The 17,863-nt window shown below is 36.6% G+C and overlaps 1 protein-coding gene and 1 long non-coding RNA gene across 2 annotated transcripts; one reads left to right on the forward strand and one right to left on the reverse strand.

The window, feature by feature from the left end:
* The first annotated feature begins 139 nt into the window (after positions 1-139).
* Positions 140-8,059, forward strand: LOC107584308 (proline-rich transmembrane protein 1-like). Its single transcript, XM_016270879.1, has 4 exons — positions 140-417; positions 4,122-4,480; positions 5,571-5,762; positions 6,976-8,059. The coding sequence occupies exons 1-4, from the start codon at positions 399-401 to the stop codon at positions 7,150-7,152; spliced, it is 747 nt and encodes a 248-aa protein (XP_016126365.1). The 5' UTR covers positions 140-398; the 3' UTR covers positions 7,153-8,059.
* An 8,397-nt stretch (positions 8,060-16,456) lies between these two features.
* LOC107584367 (uncharacterized) lies at positions 16,457-17,354 on the reverse strand. The gene is made up of 3 exons (XR_001609133.1): positions 16,970-17,354; positions 16,833-16,891; positions 16,457-16,522 (listed from the first exon to the last, which is right to left on the reverse strand). It is a non-coding gene; the product is annotated as an uncharacterized lncRNA (long non-coding RNA).
* Between the last annotated feature and the right edge of the window lie 509 nt (positions 17,355-17,863).

A 17,863-nucleotide genomic window follows, 5' to 3' on the forward strand; every position in this document is an offset into this window, starting at 1 on the left:
ACTTGATCAGTTTTAGTAGTATTAAATAGATCATGTTAACATGTGATGATATGTGCGGCATGGATGCTGTAGTGTGGTTCTGCTGTCTCTTTAAGACGCTCTGGTTAATTCCGTGTAACTAGATGCGTTAGTTGAACCCTGTTTTGCTGCTGCTGCTGATGCTGCTCTGGATGTTGCAGTGTGTGAACGTGGAAATAAAGCAGCAACAGACATCCAGTCGCTTTTACACCCAGATAACCCAGGCTTTACATCAGGATTACCATCGGAAGATGCGCTATAATTAGCCTGGAGAAATCATCAGCATCGTCTGTTGTGATCTGACACACGCACTGGTTGGATTTGGGGTTTTATTACTGGAGGCACAAACTGAACATCGTCGAAACGGATAAATAAACGAGATGTCGTCGGAAAAACACGGTAAAAATGTCTATTTATGTATTTGGTCATACCACAGCTACTTAAATCAGTTCATGCAGCTGGGCGAATCTTTTCAATCAAAGGTATTTATTATAAAATAAAAGAGGCAATGCCATATTAAAACGCTATTATACGACCATTCATGAATATTGTTGTTAATCTTTTTTCTTTTCCCCCCTTTTTCATTGTTCATCCTTATTGCATCTATATATAGTCATATTTAGGCTGTGTGTCAAATCCTAGTGAGCTGCCTATCTAGGCATCATAATCGGCGCCTAGCCTTGTGTGCTGCAGTTTTGCCTGTTATAGTCTAATATGCTAAGCGTTTTGGGCTTCATATGTGCCTTTCGAAAAATTAAAACTAGCAGATGATCACCATACACGCTGTCTGTGTAGGCAGCTCGCTAGTATTTGAGACACAGCCGTCGTGTACGCTATTCTCGCAGGTATAGTGTCGTGTTTAACATATAGGCTGCATTAGAAACGGCTGTGTGGCGTTTCATTACACGAGAGAAGAGGCACATAGCAGTATGTGGTTTAAAGGGTGTTGTATGAGGCCCTATTTCAGGCATGAGGCCCCTTGGGTCCGTGATTCACCGCGCTGAGCGACGGAGGGCCCTAATCACTTGAAGCTGTAGCGTGATTTTCTGAAATAACGCAGACACATACGAACCTTTTGGATTAGCCTATCAGTAAACTTCCTTATGAAAAAAAGCTATTTCTGTGTGATGAGTGTGTAATCAGTGTCTTGCAATCTGTACAGTACTAATAATCTCTGTCAACTATCTAGACAAAGAATTAAAGTATATTAATGATTCATATTCATTGTTTAATATACCTAATCTGCACGATGTTAGAAAGAAAAGAGGACACAAATAGACAAGATTGTTTAAATATGCTCAGAAAAGTATGCATTAAATATGTATCCCTGTGTATTTCTCCCCCCTTAAAACTAATTAAATATGAATTGCAGTGCCTGAAACCCCCCTATACCAACTCTATATATGCTGCTGACATTGTGAAGGATTACATAATGATCTAGTCGTTTGCAGTACACATAGAAACAAACTCTCCTGGGCGACATAAACTGGTGTAAATCTCATTAAATCTTTATTGTAAAGGACTAGTCAAGGTTGAATACAAGTTAAGGAATAGTTTATTGTAGGGATGCACCGATATGAACATTTTGGCCGATACCGATAACCGATTATTCTTTATTTTTGAAAGCCGATAACCGATATGTTGGCCGATAAATCTATATCCAAATTGTTATATACTTTTTGAGAGCCTGATTACAAAAAAGGTCTCATCATTAAAAGCCACATCCCAAACACTTCAACATAAGCAGCCTAGTTTGAACGGTGTACGTTTTAAAAATATGTTTACTCTCCCATTACCAAATTTAGTCATAAAAAAGTCTTACAAATAAATAAAATAATGCATAAATAATGCAAACAAGTCACTGGACATCATTACACGTGTAAAGAATCAAAATGAATACGCCACAGATCAATAAAACAGAATAGCCTCTGCACGGACAATAATTAAATGATTTTAATTACTAAACCATACTGTTGATGAAAATAATAAGAGAACAATACAAGTGGTTGTTGTTATTAATAATATATCAATGATTTTGAAAAAGTAACAAATTAATACCACTGTTTTAAATAGCAGACGTTGAGCTGCGCGTGCGGAAGCTGAAGAGCTGAATGAACATTGTAAACTGAAGCGTTTTGCTGGCAGCTTATTTAACTCAAGGAAATGCATCCTGAGATTAATAGTAATACAAAATAAACATAATATTACAACTTATATATGTACAAAATGACGCAGTTATTGCATGCTATAGTCAGAATGTGTGATCCTGTTGTGGATGCGCTCTTCCCATAACAACGCGCTGAAACACGGCAACTAAACCCAAAGAATTCACAACGTTTATTATAATAATGTTCTCATTAGAATGTTATATACACAACATTCCCAATCATAGTTATTAATGTTGTGCACTGCTGTTTGAGCTGCGTGCGCTGAGCTAAAGACGATCACCGGTAAACTGAAGCGCTCTTTTAACTTAACCAAACGCATTCTATATGAGATAAATCAGATATACATCAAATAAACACAATATTACAACGTACAATTGCACAAAAGGCTGCAAACGAACAGCGCGCATCTGAAGTGTCTCTGAAGGAAATAATGCATTATTTATCGGCTTTAAGATATCGGCCAAATTTTCTTATCAGGCCGATACCGATAACAGAAAAAATGAGCATTTATCGGCCGATACCGATATGGTGGCCGATATATCGTGCATCCCTAGTTTATTGGAAATTTCTCTAAATGATAGAATGCATTGGTCGGGTTAAAAATTCCATTCATTTTTTCCGTAGGAAACTGAAACTGCCGCACTCTCTGAGGTTGTTAATCAATGTTATATGCTTTAGTTGAGACCATCAGTTATTATTTTAACTTATTTTTAAAGATTGTGTTTAAAAGCAAAATACCTGGTGAAAAACTACTTTTCCTCCAATTCTGCATAAACTCCACCAATCAGAGAGTCGTGGTGAGCAAATCACACCAAAATATTTCTGCAGGGAACGCTCTCAAAATACTCATAAATATCGGCACGGCTCTGATTCGGCTGTAGGTACGAGACAGCAGGCTGAGTGCCGTAGGTAATCACAGCGTGCCGATATTCAGCCATATCTCACGTCTACGAGTGTGATATTGCGCTTATACAACAGTTTGACGGCAAAAACATAAGAAACAACAACGGAGTGTCTTTAAAAGCCCTCTTTTGTGCAGAACTACTTCCTGCCGCCACATATTCAAATCTAAAGTAAATTTAACAGCTGAGCCCAAGCCTCTGTTACTAATTCCAAAACGTCACTTTAGAACTAGTAACGATAACGAAGGAACGTTGAGTTGCTTCATTAAAAGCTTATTGTACTAAAAGCCATGTATTATGTACAGTAGAGGATTATGAGAGAGGTTGACAGAGCGAGTGTGATTACCTGCATCTGATACAGCATTGATTCTTCAGATCAATCTCATATTCACAATAAAACAATGTCCGATAGTCTTGTACTCTCCTTTCATCGGTTAAGGGTGATTTCCGATGACAGCGCTGCTCAGTGCATTTGTTGGTTGCGTAAATAACTTCCGTTACAGCATTTATTTTTCCAATATAAAAGTCTTTACTGCTGACTCGTAAAAATTGTCTCTAATGGCAGAACAATGTTATTAATATCACCATCACGAACACACACACCGTTTCTCAATACTAAACACGAATAAGAAGATAACTATAACTATAACTGTAAATGTATTAGCGTCCACACCACCGAAAAGGTTCTGTTACGTTTAAGCACCAGCTGCAGTTTTGTCACCTACCACTTTAAATGTTTGAGATTTTTAAAGTCAGATGGATTCTGATTGGCTGTCAATGTTTTTATTGTTCATCAGCTTGAAAAAATCATCCTGATGGTGATTCCAACAATATTGTTCCTCTGTGTTGTTTTCGTTATAACGGTCGTGTAAACTTCCCTATTTTCATAGAATTAGAACTTTATCTTTATGGTTATAGGCAGGCTTTTTAAGTAAAATATGCAGCTTCTCTTGTGCTTATCGTCCTTGGTGTGAACGGGCCTTTGCTCTTATAAATATTTGTGGTGTGTGACTGTGTTTGTGTCATGGCTCAGGATTGGAGGAGGCAGCGGGAAGGCAGTCCATGTCTCAGCCGATGATGCAAATGGCTCCGCCTCCTTACCTCCCCGCCCAGGACCCCAACATGCCCCCACATCCTCCTCCACCTGGCTGTGCCCCACAGCCCAATTACCCCCCTCCCCCTCCCCCTCCTGGATCAGAGGGGTACCTGCAGGAAACCCAGTTCCACTGCGGCACCCTCGGGCCCCAGGGAGCTCCGAATGGATACCCGGTGCAGACGCACGGACCAGTGGGCACCGTCCCTCATCCACCAGTGGGCTATTTACATACAGGATACCCCCTCCAGCTGCAGCCCTGCACGGCCTACGTGCCCGTCTATCCCATAGGCACAGGGGTGAGTGGGGATTCATTTCAAAAGTTGTTTAAACTGCGCAGGATAATCCAGATGTATATAGCATGAGAGCGGGATACAACATACTACAGTAGTTAAACATAGGGAGATGAATGGTTCTGTTAACAGTAGGTATTTTGATGGTATTTTTTGAGTGTTATTATAGGCTTGCTCTTTAAATAAAGTATACAGATTCTCTTATACTTAGAAGATTATGTGAAATGTGATGTGACTCCTTTGTATCCCTGGAGGACAAATAACTTTCCAAGTTGGAAATATACCAGAGGAGATGATATGCTTGATATATCCAGAATATAACTCTTATCTGCCAATATTAGTGAATTTTTAAAAATGTATTAGTAAAACCTCGACATTTCTTGGCTGATATAGTAAATGTGTAATAGATATTTTCTTTTTAGGTTTAGATACCAGTAAAATTTCATGGTTCTCTGTACCAACTTTTTTACCATAGCAAAAACTAGTTCATCTCCAAATAAATTATTTAAGATTAGGGCTGCAATTTATTAAAAAAATTAATTTGTGATTATTTTGTCATACATTGCTATTCTGTTTTGAACTGCATTTTGAACTGTGATATTTTAATAATAAAAAAATGTGGTAATTAATAAAGAAAACTAAAAATGTTACTGTTATGATAATATTTTACACTACAATAGTAATGTTATAATACTAATAGTTATGTGTTCATTTCTTCACTTTCAAATGTTAAACCTTCAAGCTTTAATTTAGGTGGAAACTGATGTTTAGTAGACAGCATGTTTAGAAAGGTTTCTCATTACAAATCTTGTGAAAGGCTCATAAAATATTTGTTAATTATGCGAAAATAAATTGAACCGGCATACATGATAAATACATAGTGTTTAATCACGATTGATTTGATAATCGCGCTAAGGTATATTCTGATTTTGATTTTATTTCGATTGATTGTTCTGCCCTATTTCAGTTCCTGTGCTGCTAAATAAAAAATGTAAGGAATTTTCAAGGAAATAATGCCTGTCCAGTATTATATTGTCATGTCCAGTAAAGATATAGGAATTATGCATGGCCTTTCCTGTGTGTTTCTTTTCCTCAGGCGCAGCCTTACATGCCCAACGGTGCACCTCATCCAGGTGTTGCACCCGGCCAGATGGCCATGCATATGCCAAACGGCATTGCTCTTGTGGAGTCTCGTCGTCCTCCTCACGACTACCTGCCCATCGCCGTCCTCACCACCGTCTGCTGCTTCTGGCCTACAGGAATAATCGCCATCATCAAAGCCGTGCAGGTAACTGAGCCCAGGCCGAGCCCTGATGCTCTGATGCCAGCAGGGCTGAGATATGAATCAGCTCATGGATATCATTTCTGTTTCATGCTGGCTGTTCACACAAGTGAACTACTAAGAACTAAACACATGTTCATAAAACCATTAGGTAAACGGTTGCATTTAAGTCTGAAATATTATCTATGTTTACAAATGATTTACACACAATTCGACTTTTTACATCAAACGATTTAATTTTATTTAATTTAGTTAAATTTTTTGTTTTAATTTAATTTAAATAAAACTTTATATTATTATTTTATCAACTTTTTCTAGATTTTTACCAAAACATTTTTTGTCATAACTTTAAAGTTGTCCAAATGAAGTTCTTAGCAATGAATATTACTAATCAAAAATTAAGTTTTGATATATTTACGGTAGGACATTTACAAAATATTTTCATGGAACATTTTTTGATTTTTGACTTGATCTTTGGCATAAAAGAAAAATCGATAATTTTGACCCATTCAATATTTTTTTGGCTATTGCTACAAATATACCCCAGCAACTTAAGACTGGTTTTGTGCTCCAGGGTCACATATTTGTTTAGTGGTTGTTTGTAAATAATTTACACAGAATTTCATTCAGTTTGGTTGTTTTGACATCAAACAACTTAATTTAATGTACTAATTTAATTTCACACTTGCTTTGAGGCATTTTATTTGTATCCATTTTTTTCTAGATATCTACTAAATAGGATTCTTATGTGATATGTGTTTAGTGGTTACATTTCAAGGTGACAAACGATTCACATTTTCATTTGATCAATTTATTCGAGATATCTAGTAAATGTGATATTTTTGTCCTATTTGTTTTAGTGGCTGCTTTAATGTATTATCTCATTTACAATGATTTACACAGAATTCTGTTCAGTTAGAGGTTTTGTTAGCATCAAACAATTTAATTTAATTTAATATTTCAGATTTGGTGTGAACAGGTATTTTATCGATTTATTCGAGATATCTAGTAAATAGGATATTTTTTGTCTAGTGGCTGCATTTTAGTGTGACATTGTATTATCTAAGTTTACAATAATGTACACTGAATTCTGTCCAATTAGGGTTTTTCTCAGCATCAAACAATTTAACTGAATTTAATGTAATAATTTCAGATTTGGTGTGAACAGGTATTTTATCTATTTTCCTAGATATCTACTAAATAGAATCTCTTTGTTCAGGTGCGTACGGCTGTGGCTCGAGGCGATATGGTTACAGCAGAGATCGCCTCGCGCGAGGCACGTAACTTCTCCTTCATCAGTCTGGCGGTGGGAATCGCCTCCATCGTGCTCTGCACCATACTCACCGTTGTGGTCATCATCGCCTCTCAGCACCACGATGACGACTGGGAGCCCTAGAGAGCCCAGCGCGGGACGCACCTCCCATTCTGACCCCAGGCCATCATTCCAGTCGGTATTCTGCTTTTTCTGTCACACAGCACACTTCTGACGCTCAAGCCACCACATCCTAATCTGCAGTCCAAAATACGCTTTTACAGCCATTTGCCCATGTATTAGTTTGACGGTATGATAAATCCGAACGTGGGGAACACAGCGCATCTACCATGTTGTAAGCGGTGTACGCTCACTCTCTCATTAACCTACCTGAACACTTCCTGTTTCTCCTAAACAAAAGCCTGTGCCAGATCAGGAGTTAGAAATATAGCGTACTAAAGACTTGAGTCAGGTCAGGTGTGTTACCATTTGCTCTTGAAATTTGCCAAAAATTTTACTTTTTTGTATTACAAGAACATAATTTTGGTATATTTGTTTTTTGATGTTCAAAACATTTCATCTATTATTTGTGCCATTTATCTGTTTAGAAAGATATATATGTATTTCTTTGCAGGATGAACTGACAAATTTAGTTACTGAAAGTGTGGCTAAATTGTGTTTTCTGTACGCTAAGTATTGAAAAGTGTAAAATAATGTATTGAATAAGTCGAAAGACTAATAGATTATTGAAATAAGTTTCATTGTAGTAGAACTGGAATTTCACCTAAAGGAATTTCTGTTGTGTGGTTCAGAAGAGTGTATATCAGTATTGATTACTCAGTGGCTTCTTTTCTGAAACCCAAAGCCAGAAGTCTACTCTACGCAGTACACAAACACAGATGCAAATGCTTGGCCAATGCGTTGCTTGCATGCAGTTCTGTTGTACATATTTAAAGCTAGTGATGCTCATAATTAAAGTTTTAATTTAGCTGAAAACCGAAACCAAAAATCAAGTCTGGGTAATTAAATTTGGGTATTTGAACTCTTCAGCAACGAGCCTCCTTGCGATATTTTAGCTGAACAAATTTTACATTATGCTACTTTAGCATCATTTGTGGTTTACCTGTTTGTCTGTTGTATTTTATACACAAAATAAACACTGACACAGTCAACAGTCTTTTGAACATTTAGTTTAACTGCATTAAACAATTTTTGCACTATTAGTGGTGCAATTGACCCTTCGCAGGGAGTTTGATTGGCAGGTGATCTGACCAATCATAACAAAGAATCCGCTATTTTGACAAACAAATCAGACAGGAGAGTAGATTAACATTGGTGGATTTAAATTGAAAAATTGGTTATTGACGTCTTTCAGCGATTTAAATGAAATACCTTCTGATGTTCATTCATGTTTATTTCGTGCTTTAAAGGGGTCATATGATGTTGCTAAAAGTTTGCAACTTTACAGATCTTCTTTATGCACCAAGAGCTTGTAACACTCCAAAGAGAAAGGAAAAATTGAATTCGCATCATATGACCCATTTAAGTAAATATAAAAATACAATCGGTTCACATGCCGCTTAAACTGAGGCACTACAGCAGTGTCATGACACATTAAAGAGCCACAAAACTGTATTTGTTGTTTGAATTTCTTAAAAATTACACAATTTTAAAGCTGAGACTTTTTTTGCCCCAATGTCCAACATTGTTAACCGCAAAACCACATTCTGCATGAATGGCCCTTTATTGTGGTAGCTGACTATAAAAATCATGACAGTTTAACCAACTTTAACTAGCTCAGCAGGATCCTCAACAAACTGTTACTCTGCCATGACAGTAAACTGACCCCAGAAGAAGACAATTTATACTAATGTATAGCACAACACTGAGAATTGCAATGTGTAATTGCGTGTGATTATAAATTGCTGACAAGTTTACAATGCAGCAATATGTGAAAATAGCTAAAAGCATTTGTGTTCATGTACTTGCGTAGTGTATGTCTTGGGCCTAAGTGTTCCCAAGTGTCTTGTTTGCAAACCGGTCTCGAATCGATCCAGTTCAGAGGTGTTCAAAGAATGTATTCTAAGGTGAAATTATTACTTCATTACTGACTATTGTAAATTGGCTCTTCATTGAAGGAACACATGAGATTTGTGTGTTGTGAACTAGTGTATTATTTATTGTTTAAACCCTAAATTATTCATTTGTGAATTAAATTGATACTTCTATATTTATTGAAATATGTAATCATTGGTCTAACTGTTGTGCTGAAATATTTGGTTATCTTTCCTAGATAACAGTCAATCATCACAGATGATTGCTCAGCTGGCATATTTTGATGACGCATGTGATAATATGCACTTTTTAATGCTCAGTAAGCAAGTAGCTAGTTTGTCTCACTTCTTTTTGTAGATGAGAGTGTAACTTGCTTCAAATCTGACCTCACTGAAACTCCTCACATGCTGCTGTCAGTTAGCTGTAGTTTGTTAGGTAAATGCATTTAGCTCAATGGTTTGGTTGAATGAAAAGAATCAAACAATCCTAGAGTGGTCATATATACGTCTGAATACTTTCCGTACCCACTGTATATATATATATATATATATATATATATAGTACTGAAACATGGATGCAGTGTTTTAGATTTTTATTTTAGGACTCCAGTATGTGAATTAATCTCTTACTGCTTTAAAAATGCAACCATTTGTGCCATCCGCTGACTGTATAATCTGTAAAACTTTGTTTTCAAACGAGAGTTCACCCAAAAATGAAAAGTCTGTAATTTACTCACCCTCATGCCAGTCCAAAAACCTTTATGACTTTCTTTTTTCTATGGAGCATAAAAGGAGAAATAGACCACAATGTTGAATATTCCATAATCTGAGGCTGTTGAACTCCAAAAATGAACAAAAAACATTGTTTAAAAAATTGTCAAATATATTATTTGGCTTTACAAGATTTGTAATATAGTGCCCAAAATGTATTTTATTTTATTTTGTTTTGTTTTATTTTTTTATTTTATTTCATTTTATTTTATTAATAAAATCTGCTATATGTTGTGTTCTATGAAAGAAAGAAAGTCATAAAGATTTTGAACAACATGGAAATAAAGGTAATGCCAGAATTTTCATATTTGGATTGATTCAGTGGATGATCTTTTCATTTATGTATAAAGCTTTAGGATTTCTACATTTCTTGCTTGACAGTCGTGCCGAGAGTAAAATGAGCTTCATTGTTTCAGTGAAATACTAGAAAAGAGAACAGCCAATTTTGATAAACAAGTGTCCAAATGTGAAAGACGGGAGAAAATCATCTTTTGCATCCATTTTGAGCACACACTTTCTGTCCTCTACTGCCATGTCACGCAATTAAAAAGTATTTATTTTGCTTGTGTAATTTGAACTGCGTCATATCGTTCTTTTCCTGCTCGCTTTAATCGATTTCTCGATCTATTTTTGAACAAATGACTTGCAGCATATTGCAAGTGTTTCGCTGAACTGTTTGTTGAATGACTTCTGGTGTATGGTTTATAACTGTTAGAGGTGTGATTGCACATGGTCATGTTTATATGGGCTACGTCTAAAAATATGACCCTCATTTTCTAACTAAGAGAGCATAGTGTCAACAGAAATCCTGTCTGTTAATAAGACAAACATGTCGGATACATTTCATTTTGGTGTTTTAAAGTTGTGCAAACACTGTACAGTTGATGTGAACCTAGCTCCTGTTTATAATTAGCCCAGCAATATGCTTTTTCACACAGTTGTGATATAAAGCAAATGCTTTATTGTTATAAACATGGCCGCTGAGATCTGATTGCCTATAGTTACTGCACACGGTTTCTCTAAGCTTGTAAATGCGGTAGGTTTATTGAATTTTTCTTTCCTTTGATTTTGGACGTGAATTGTGACTCTTTTCGTGAGATTTGCCCTCTTAATGAGACCAAGCATTGATTTGCTGTGTATGAATCCAGTGATTTGCATTAAAGAGGAGTACCTGGTTGTGCAAGAATCGATTGCGTTGTGTTTTCTCTGCTTCTGTCTCTCTCGCGTTTGGCCTTTCTCTTTGTCTCAGAGGTGCTATTAATAGTTGCCCTGTTTTTTCCTCTAATCTCTGAATCTTTTCCCCTTGTGTCACTGGAGCTATAGTGTATCTCCACATCACATCACTGATAAACTGATAGGAGGGCGCCAGTGCTTCTTAAAATCCTCTCATTTACATATTGTATCTATTGCGTGGTGTACAGTAATATCCCAGGGGCTGCAGCTCTTCTCAATCTGTGAGCGCATCTGTCGCCCTGTGGATCAAATTCAATATGACGCTCGGCCATAACAGTGAGGGAGTGAAGATAGCTATCAGAAAGCATCGGCACAGGACAGAAAATGCCAAATGCACTTTTTGCAGAAAGTTATGATTCATTTATTTCATGAGTGAGAGTGTCCAATAGAAGATGGGTTACAGAGAAAAAGTGAGTAGTATTATGTTGGCCATGTGAGTCTTCATCTCATGTTACTTTATGTTTTAAACTATTCATTTATTTTGTGGTAAAATGAGGAAATGATTATTATGTTCATCTTTTGGATTGTTCTGTATTGTAAGCAAAGTTTATTACCATGATTTGTTTCTGAAATTTTAATTTTGAGCTCTCATTTTAGTCTAATGGATATAGACTCTAAATTGTAGTCATTGTATTACATAAAAAATTTACTATAATGCAGTGGGGGGGGGGGGGGGGGTTTTTTTTGGATTTTTTTTTTCAAAAGGTTTTTTAAAAATTTGCAGAAGCGGGGGGGGGGGGGGGGGGGTTGTTTTTTGCAGTTTTTATTTCACAATGGTTCTGTAAACAGTAATATTGTTGATAATTAAAACTAGAACAATAAAAAGTTTTTGTTTGAAATTAATTGCAAATAAACCTAAAATATTAGATGGGAAAACAAAAAGTTGCATGTACTAAAATTACTAAAACGAATAAATATGAATTAGCACTAATATTAAAGTGATGCTATTAAATATAATAATATAGTGCTGTTCATTATATGAAAGTGTATAAATACTAATACTACTACTACTACTACTACAAATAAATGCTGTAATAGTGTATAAATAATACTAAAATGACACTGCCTAAAATAGTCTTCTTCATTTTTACAATGGGATTTCTCATGTGTATCTTTTGATTTTGGGGTGAAATATGCCCTGGGTGTGTTCTTTGTGAATTTCATCCAAAATGGAAAGTGGTGAGAGAGAAGAGAGATGAATGGAGTTAGAAGAAGGAAGCAGGCCAGATCACAGATGGTCGTTTAGCCTCCCGAAGAGACCCATCGTTTCAGTAATCATTTAACACCGCAGGCCTGCCGTCTTCCTCAACACAGTTTTGTCTCCTCTGCTCTGACCCTCACGCCGTGTGTTGTGTCGCCTATGTACTCACCCAGCAATCACCTCCACAGCTCCATCAAGGCTGATTAACACCCTGTGTTGGTGGGCTACATCTGGTGTACACGTCCCTCACAGCGCTGTGCTGTTTGGAGCCGCTGTGCTCTGTTGGTTAGGATTGCATACCCAAGTGCTATTTGTGCCCAGCTTTGAGCAGTGCAGTGTAGATTCACTGACTCGCTGCTTGATTCATGTTGACACCCTTACTGTCATTTCCTATCTCTGCCACACTGGCTCTCTCCGCTCTCCCTGCACTGTCCTCCCCTCACCAGACTTACGTAAGACCCGCGCTTTACACAGTGTCCTAACTAGACACGACAAGTTTCCAGTGACAAGTCATTTCTCTGTTCGCACGGAAAGTGAAAAAGCAGCAAAATCACATATTTCATGTTTAACGACTGCTTGTGCTCACTGCAGATTAAGATAACAAATCAAAAATGGCCCTTACTTTCAAAAACATGCTCCTGGTCATTTTGTGAATGATTTGTCAGTGCACATTATTCAAAACAAACAAAAATGTTTGCCTTTTAAAATTTTCCATCAATATGTAAATAACTTTCTCCGCCTCTTAAACAACTTTCCTATTTGGCTGACATCATCAGTCCCTCTTATTTTTAGCCCCACCCCTCCAACTACTTTGTATACAGAGACACTTTTCACTATCCAATCAATTAGCGAATGTGTTAACTAACAATAACAGAATGCTTCACTCATCTTTAGGAAGATGTTTCTTAAGATTTGGAGAAGTTTAGCATTACATCACTTGCCCACCAATGGATCCTCTGCAGTGAATGGGTGCCGTCAGAGTGAGAGTCCAAACAGCTGATAAAAACATCACAATAATCCACAAGTAATCCACACCATTCCAGTCCATCAGTTTTATAAGAAAAAATCCATCATTAAGACATTTTTAACTTCAGATCATTGCTTCCAGCTAAAATACAAGTCCTCTGTCCATAAAATTGTTTTCTCCATCTGAATCAGGAGAGAAATATGCACAGATCAAGTACCATTTACAAGCCAAACAGACCAAAACAGTTCTAAATATGTCGGTGGTTTTTTATGTGACAGAAAAACAGAAGATGGACTTTTCTCTGGAGGAAGTGTTATAATAGATAGAAAACCCGCAGCGTTTTGCTTCACAAGAGGTTAATTGATGGACTGGAGTGGTGTGGATTTCTTGTGGATTATTGTGATGTATTTATCAGCTGTTTGGACTCTCATTCTGATGGCACCCATTCACTGCAGAGGATCCACTGGTGTGCAAGCAATGTAATGCTACATTTCTCCAAATCTGTTCTGATGAACAAACAAACTCATCGACATCTTGGATGGCCTGAGGGTGAATACATTTTCAACTAATTTTCAATTTTTGGGTTAACTTTTTCCTTAAATAATATTAACAGATACAACTTTTGATTTTAATAATGTATTACTAAATGTTGAAATGAATTAATGAGATTAATAAATGATTAAGAAGTATTTTTCATGTTAAATAACATAGTTAACTAATATATTCTTGGCAAACATGGTAAGCAGTTTTTGGCTGTCTGCTATGGAGGGGCTCAGGGAGGATGTTCTACTCGAGCTCTGATTTGCCTATTGATGATTACATTGGCAAAACACACGGAGGAGAAACACAAGAAGGAGAAGGGGAGGAGGAATGCCGAAAGAACTGACATCGTGAAGAATTAAGAGGCTGCTTTTATATCCTGGAAATAATTAGAAATTAGATGGGCGTACTCCTCCTGTATGTACTGTATGTTTACAGTTTTTTTTAAATTGGTTTGGTACCATTTTCACAAGTGAGGTGTACAATTTCAAATCTCTTAAACTGATCACACTTGTAACACCACTAGTCATTCTTTCAAAACCTGATCTCATGATTTCATTGTAGTTGTACATATTTTCATGCCACATAATCATTGTTTCAGAACACAAGATCATCGTGATATGTATTGAGAACATTTGGTTTAATCACCAAAACACAACAGTAACATCTTCTTTCAAGTTAGTACTTTTAACAGTCGGTTCATTCAAGAGCAAGCAATGCAAGATTCATGTTTCAAATCACCTTTGTTGCTGAAATACAGTGAAACAGGCAATAACTGTCATGTTAGAAAATACACTTACGTTACCTAACTTGCATATCTCACATAAAATCAATAATGTCTTTACCATGGTAATGCTTCTGTATACAGTATCACGTGGCATAATGTAATATAAAATGCTGTATTTGATGCCATCTGTCTATTGAATCTATAGATGCATCAAATGATTCACTGATTAACCATTAAAATGAGTTAGATTAAATAATAGACTACTGCATTAAACTGAATGAGAAGTCATGCAAATGAAACGTTTGATCGTAAGAGCTTCATGAAAGGCAGTTACTGTGAAACACTTATTTTGTGTAGTGAGAAGGATATTTTGTGATTGTGTGTATTGTACTAAAACAATGGAAAATATGCTGAAATGTTTGAAAAAAGTGCACTTTTGATGATTTGTTGTGAGATTAGTACTAAGAGTTTTGAAAATGTACCACTTGCTTGTGAAAGTAGTACCAAACCAATTTTAAAAAACTGTAATAACTTTATAACTACAAATTGTTGTACAAAGGTACCGATACCGAAAGGTACCGAAGGTTCCGATAAACTCAAGTCCTTTGACCATCCTAAATTTGTGCTTGGTTCAATATCCTGTATCATCTGGAAATGTGCAAAAATCCATGTTGATAAATGTTGAGGTGATCACTTTTTATCACTTTATCGCTTTGTACCTGGTTGAGAGGGTGTAATCAGAATCTCATAAAGATCAAGTCATGAATAAAAAAAACTAAATACAGCTATGTTGAGCAAGGTTTTGGATCAGTGCGACTGATGTCTTGTCAGTTTGTCTGGTTAATACAAGAACTGTCACTTCATTCTTTCACACATGGAGAGCATATGGTATAAATAGAGAACCACAAGTCAGGAAACAAAAATATATTTCAGTACACAGATGAAATCATAACAGTTTCAAGAGCAGCAGGAACAGTCTGTGACTATATCATAACTGACAGCAAAACAATCATCCCAGAGAAATGGATGACTAATACTTTTGAATGTGAGATTTGATAGTCATTATAGTCTGTCTACCGCAGGACCTTCAGCTCCACGTACTCGCACAGACACAGACAGGAAGTGGAATGATTTTTCCCTGCACCTGTAGGCCGCTGGGGAGGAGCAGGAAGCTTGTTTGAGACCAGCAGTCTGACATAAAGTGCACTGTAGGTCATCAGGAGCTGCTGAGCAATCACCTGAAGAAAACAGTTGCACATTCTTTACTTGAATTGCTATAAGATTCAACTGAAGACTCAAATAAAATTCTCGTTTTGACCATTTTTTCCCCCTATAAGAATAATTAAGTTGCATTTAATTAATAAACATTTATTTTAATCAACTTCAGTAATCTAGGTGACTTTATTGCACAAATGAAAGAGAGGAGTCTTGTTGCCTAGTCTCCTATGATGCACAAACTAACCAATCAGAATGGTTATGCAACGATGGAACATCATTTCCATATAAATAAACAAATACATTATAGGAGGAGGTCTGCTAAACCTTCAGATGACCTGCCTGATTTGTCCAATTCATTTTCCTATAATGACAGTTGTTGGTTTGGTGATGGGAAATATTATTATGCAGCCTTAATGATCAAGGATTTTCTAATATATTAGAAAAAAATATGGTAAAGTACTATAATCTTCTATTGTTACCATGTGTTGTATTTGATGGGTGAATTTTCATTTCATTTCAACTTTAATTTATGGCCACAATATATTGCCTCAACAAGCACCACAAACTAATGATGTCTAGGAAGGTCAAGACGTAATGTAACATGTACAATATTCATAATATAATTCCATAATTCTAAAAAACATATGTCATTCAAATGAGATCTCTCACTCAGAAAGGAAACTCAGACGAAGGCTTCAAACTTCAAACAAGCCAAAAAAATATATATTAAAAAAGAGCATGATGGCAAACCTTTGGTCAGGGCCCAGCTTGTCTCAGTCGATGCTTTCGGCACAGTGCACTGCCTGTTTAAGAACAGGAAACACAACACTTGCAGTCAACTTCTCTTTTTAGAGTTTCGTATACAAGAAAGTAAGGAAGATGTTAGGTTTCTCAACAATAAAGAAACAAGACAGCATTTCTTAACTTTTTTTTTTTTTTTTAATTCTGTATGTTCATCCGAGTTATTGTAAGAGGCTGCAAGCAGTGTTTTTACATAATATGCATGAATATGCATTAACCTTTGCATATATTATAGAGAAAATGCTTTTAATGTTTCACCGTTGTGACCCAGGGAACTCAAATCATGATGGTTTTACAGCAATTTCAACAAACCTGTAAGCACAGCAACTGACACGATAGCATTCACAGCTGACTCCACTGCAGCCTGCAAGCTGAAGAAAATGATAGACACATAGATATTATACAGCATGTGTCTATGAAAATGATCCCTCCATCTCATTCTCACTCACCTTTGCTAGTTTCTGAATACAGCAAACATGTTTAACTGCTGAAGAACAGAGTGTGAATGTGACAGCAAATCCATCTCTTCATTTCTCGCATTGTGTCTGCCTCAGTTTCTTCTCAGTCATGCCTGCTGTTGCCACAACCTTCGCTCCTTCTTTTTTCTTGTTAGGCCCCTCCCACTGTTTTAACTGTCACTTATGTGTCTCTTTATATTTGCTTTGTCTTTCTCCTTTTTCCCTATCAGGCTCCTCTCGTGGTCTTGTAAGCTCTCTCTTTCTCGTTCAGTCCCTGTGAGTGTGTCTTCCTCCTTTATGTGAATGCAAAACTGATTTGAAACCCTCCCCCTCGTGCTCTTCCTCTATCTATCTCTTTAGTTTGTGTAGTTTCTTTTTCTCTCAGCTTGTGACTCAGCTCAGTCTGAACACATGACTGCAGGAATGTACACACACAATTTCACAGGCCCATGGCGAAATATGTGTGTGCTTGAGCCCAGGAAAGAGAAAGAGACAGGAGATAATAATGTTATGGTCTCTCTACGTGTATTTACTGTGGCCAAAACTGGTGCTGGTCATTGAGTTTGTAGAAAATAAACAAAACAGGTTTTGAGTCAAAAGTCCAGCTGCACTGTTTTCTAGGAGTGGCTTAGTGTGTTGGTTTTATACACCTGGTAGATGTGTTAAATTGGGGTTTCTTTTCGGGTGAATTCTGTCCTCCCAACTAAAATGTCAATTTCATCATATTTTTATAATGTCTGTCGGATTTTTTAATAATTTTTTTATTTTATTTTGTTGGCTAAGACTTTAAGGCCAGGGGGAAGAAAATGTAAAAACAAAAAGCATGAAAATAAAATTGGCAGTACACTCATATACTGTATGGCAATACATATAGTGTACTTAGTA

The sequence above is a fragment of the Sinocyclocheilus grahami genome, unplaced genomic scaffold, assembly GCF_001515645.1.
Source record: "Sinocyclocheilus grahami isolate Dianchi unplaced genomic scaffold, SAMN03320097.WGS_v1.1 scaffold58.1, whole genome shotgun sequence".
Taxonomy (NCBI): domain Eukaryota; kingdom Metazoa; phylum Chordata; class Actinopteri; order Cypriniformes; family Cyprinidae; genus Sinocyclocheilus; species Sinocyclocheilus grahami.